This window comes from Otolemur garnettii, unplaced genomic scaffold (genome assembly GCF_000181295.1).
Source record: "Otolemur garnettii isolate 467f Iridium unplaced genomic scaffold, OtoGar3 scaffold00018, whole genome shotgun sequence".
NCBI classification, from domain to species: domain Eukaryota; kingdom Metazoa; phylum Chordata; class Mammalia; order Primates; family Galagidae; genus Otolemur; species Otolemur garnettii.
The window spans coordinates 24,482,379-24,486,921 of NW_003852413.1; the positions used below are offsets into that span (position 1 = coordinate 24,482,379).

The following is a 4,543-nucleotide window of genomic DNA, read 5'->3' on the forward strand; positions in this document are numbered from 1 at the left end:
CCACAACGCCCGGCTATTTTTTGGTTGCAGCCGTCACTGTTGTTTGTCGGGTCCGGGCTGGGGATTCGAACCCACCACCTTAGGTGTACGTGGCTGGCGCCTTAGCCGCTTGAGCTATAGGCGCCAAGCCGCAAGATTCTATTTTTACTAAAAATAGTGAAGTCCAGGTGAGTTGGCTCACATCTGTAATCCTAGCATGCTAGGAGGCTGAGGTGGGTAGACTGCCTGAGTTCACAGGTTTGAGACCAGCCTAAGCAAGAGCGAGACCCCATCTCTAAAAAATAGCTAGGCATTGTGGCGGACACCTGTAGTCCCAGCTACTAAGGAGGGTGAGGCAAGAGAATCGGGTGATTTTGAGGTGGCTATGAGCTATGACTCCACAGCAGTCTAGCGAGGGTAAAAAAGACTGTTTCAATAAATGAATGAATCAATGAATGAATAAGAGAAAAAATTAGCCCAGCGTTGTGGTGGGTGCCTACATTCCCAGCTACTCAGGAGGCTGAGGCAGGAGGATCACCAGAACCTAGGACTTTGCAGTTGCTGTGAGCTAGACTGACACCATGGGATGCTAGCCTGGACAAGAGTGAGACTCTGTCTCCTAAAAAAAGCAAAAGAAATAGAAAAAAAATTTTTTTTGTAGAAATGGGGCCTAAGTTGCTGAGGCTGGTTGTAAACTCCTTGCCTTGAGTAATCCCTCCACCTTGGCCTCCCAAAGTACTAGCATTCACCACTCCTGACCTTACTATTTTTATATCATCCTGGTATACCACCCAGGATGGTGTACAATGTCACCATGCAGCATAGCCACGCCCATCACTATATTTAACAAATGCATAAAAATCCTGCTAGGGCTTATTTTTTTGGGTAGGTCTTATTTTTGGGCAAACATGGTATTATTTTTTGAGATGGGGGTCTCACTTTGTTGCCTAGGCTAGCTTTCAGTAATCCTCTCACCTGGGCCTTCTAAATTGCTGGAATTATAAGCATTAGTCACCACACCAGGCAAAAAAAGGTCTTTTTATTTGCTTTTAAGACTACTTTCATCAGGCCAGAAGACTTTGGGAGGCCCAGGCAGGTGGATTACTTGAGCTCAGGAGTTCAAGACCCTATCTCTAAAAAGAGCTGGGATGGCTCAGCACCCAAGGCACAGAGGTAGGGCACTGGTCACATACACTGAGGCAGGCAGGTGAACTTGGCCTGGGCCTGCTAAACCACAAAGATGACAATTGCGACGAAAAATAGTCAAGCATTGCAGAAGGCACCTGTAGTCCCAACTACCTGGGAGGCTGAGGCAAGGGAATCGCTTAAGCCCAAGAGTTGGAGGTTGCTCTCAGCTGTAATGCCATGGCACTCTACGTACAGCAACATAGTAAGACTGTCTCAAAATAAACAAATAAGTAAAATAAAAAAAAAAAAATAAAAAGAGGTAGGCATTGTGTCCAGCACCTGTAGTCCCAGCTACTTGGGAGACTGAGGCAAGAGGATCGCTTGAATCCAAGAATTTGAGGTTGCTATGAGATATGACACCATGGTACTCTACCTAGGGCCACAGAGTGAGACTCTATCTCAAAACTAAAAAAATTTAAAAATTAATAAATAAAATAATACTATCAATTTCAAAGATTGCTCCTGATACTATCCTTGAGACTCTGTACAGCTGAACTTTATTAATTACCTTCCAAGTTTTTTTTTTTTTTTTGAGACGGAGCCTCAAGCTATCCCCCTGGGTAGAGTGCTGTGGCATCACAGCTCACAGCAACCTCCAACTCCTGGGCTCAAGCGAGTCTCCTGCCTCAGCCTCCCAAGTAGCTGGGACTACAGGCGCCCGCCACAACGCCTGGCCATTTTTTGGTTGCAGCCATCATTGTTGTTTGGCGGGCCCGGGCTGGGGATTCAAACCTGCCACTTTAGGTATATGTGGCTGGCGCCTTAGCCGCTTGAGCCACAGGCGCCGAGCCACCTTCCAAGTTTTAAAAAGAAATTCATTATTAGGGCAACGCCGATGGTTCAGTAGGTAGGGCGCCAGCCCCATATACCAAGGGTGGCGGGTTTGAACCCAGTCTCAGCCAAACTCCAACAACAACAACAAAAAATAGCTGGGCATTGTGGCGGGAGTCTGTAGTCCCACATACTGGGGAGGCTGAGGCAAGAGAATCACCTAAGCCCAGGAGTTGGACGTTGCTGTGGTGAGCTGTGAAGCCATGGCTGGCACTCTACAGAGGGCGATAAAGTGAGACTCTGTTTCTTAAAAAAAAAAAAAAGAAATGAAATTCATTTTTAATTATTAAGAATATACAATCATACTATATATTTATAGGGTAAAGGCACATGTGATGTTTTGATTAAAACATAAAATATAAATTAATCAAATCAGGATAGCTGGAGTATCCATCATCTCAGGCACTTATCACTTACTTATGAATATGCCACTTCTCCTTTATTTTAAAAGTATAACCCAACTTATATTTGATTATAGACCTTCCAAGTTTTATACACTTCAGTCACATCTGCTTTTATTCCAGACTATATGCACAGATGCCATTTATTCTTTTGACCCCAAAAGCTCTATTTTCAGTTGTCCATCCTAATCCATTTTAAAATATAAGACCATCAGGTTAGATGATGTCATGTGCAGACTATTTTAAACATAAGTATAGAAACAATAAATAATCTTATCTCCCAAACACAGACAAAAGTTACAACTTCAGGAAATAAAAGTATTATGTGGCCTGAAGAATAATGCCTGCTTTGAACTAGAAATTTTTTTTTTTTTTGAGACAGAGTCTCACTCGGTCACCCTGAATAGAAAGCCATGCCATCATCATACCTCACAATAACCTCAAACTCTTGGGCTCAAGAGTTCCTCTTGCCTAAGCCTCCCAAGAACCTAGGACTACCGGTGCCTGCCACAATGCCTTACCAGTTTTTCTATTTTTAGTAGAGACAGGGTCTCATTCTTGCTTAGGCTGGTCTCTAACTCCTAAGGAACTCAAGCAATCTATTTAACTCAGCCTCCCAGAGTGCTAGGATTATGGGAGTCACCAAGCCAAGTCTGCACTCTTTATCAGTGTAAAACTATGTAAAAATATGGACGCATACAAATAATAACCAGGCTCAGCACCTGTGGCTCAAGTGGCTAAGGTGCCAGCCACATACACCTAAGGTGGCGGGTTGGAATCCAGCCCAGGTCCGCCAAACAATGATGGCTGCAACCAAAAAATAGCCAGGCGTTGTGGCAGGCGCCTGTGGTCCCAGCTACTTGGGAGGCAGAGGCAGGAGACTCACTTGAGCCCAGGAGTTGGAGGTTGCTGTGAGCTGTGATGCCACAGCACTCTACCCAGGGGGACAGCTGGAGGCTGTCTCAGAAAAAAATAATAATAATAACAATAATAACCAAAGAGGATAATATAAATATGTCAGTAACTGATAAATCTGGGTGTTAATTTCCATTTGCTTTATTATTTATTTTATAATTTATAAAAACACAAACCAAAAAACTTTAAAAATCTAGAAAAAGATATTTGAAAGATGATCTTTTATGATTTATCTGCTGGCTTTATTAGGTGTTATACAGCAAACCCTACCTACCTAATGCATATTTTAATAATTGATAGTGACTTTTAGAAGTATAAAAAAATACACTAAGGAAGAACAACATTTTAATTCTGGTACAGATTACAGAAAACAGAAGGACCTAGGATAATATATTCAAAAATCCACATAGTCAAATAAGCTAAGAAAGGCAAATAAAATTGGGCCAATCTACCCACAGAAACGTGATTCTTTTTTACGCCTGTAATCCTAGCACTATGGGAGGCTAAGGCGGTTGGATCACCCCAAGCTCACAAGTTGGAGACAAGCCTGAGCAAAAAAAAGACCCTGTCTCTTAAAAAAAAAAAAAAAGCTGGCCATTATAGTGGGTGACTATAGTCTCAGCTACTTGGGAGGCTGAGGTAAGAGAATCACTTGATCCAAAGAGTTCAGATTGCTATGAGCTAGAATGCCATAGCACTCTATCCAGGGCAGAGAGTTAGATTAGAAAGAAAGAAAAAAAGAAAGAAAGAAAGAAAAGAAATGTGATTCTTTGCCAGTACCTTTGTCCTTCTTGAAATCCAGTGCATCTTGCTTATCTGTGACAATTTCCTTCATGTTAACAACACTTTGATGGATTAACTGACGAAGAATTTTGATCTCACGAATGGCTGTGATTGGGAAACCCTCTTTCTCATTGTCTAGTCTCACCTTCTTCAGAGCCACTAGTTCTCCTGCCAAAAAAATCCAAACCAAAATCATTATCAATTAGCATTTTTTGGCCACTATCATGAACTGGCATGACCTTTGCCCTGAAAGACAGACTTAATGCCTGCTTTAATGGTTATAGCGTAGATACTTTTATGTTTTTTAAAAAAGAAATTATTCTTCCCAGCTACTTGGGAGGCTGAGGCAGGAGACTCGCTTGCGCCCAGGAGTTGGAGGTTGCTGTGAGCGTGATGCCATGGCACTCTACCCAGGGGGATAGCTTGAGGCTCCGTCTCAAAAAAAA

At 42.5% G+C, this 4,543-nt stretch overlaps 1 protein-coding gene across 6 annotated transcripts in view; it reads right to left on the reverse strand.

Moving 5' to 3' along the window:
* Window positions 1-4,543, reverse strand: part of CDK12 (cyclin dependent kinase 12) — a 104,850-nt gene that overhangs the window by 69,411 nt on the left and 30,896 nt on the right. For all 6 annotated transcript variants that reach the window (XM_023510963.1, XM_012803023.2, XM_023510964.1 and 3 more), the window contains exon 5: window positions 4,095-4,265. In XM_023510963.1, the coding sequence (XP_023366731.1) occupies window positions 4,095-4,265 (171 nt within the window). The remainder of the gene's footprint in view (window positions 1-4,094; window positions 4,266-4,543) is intronic.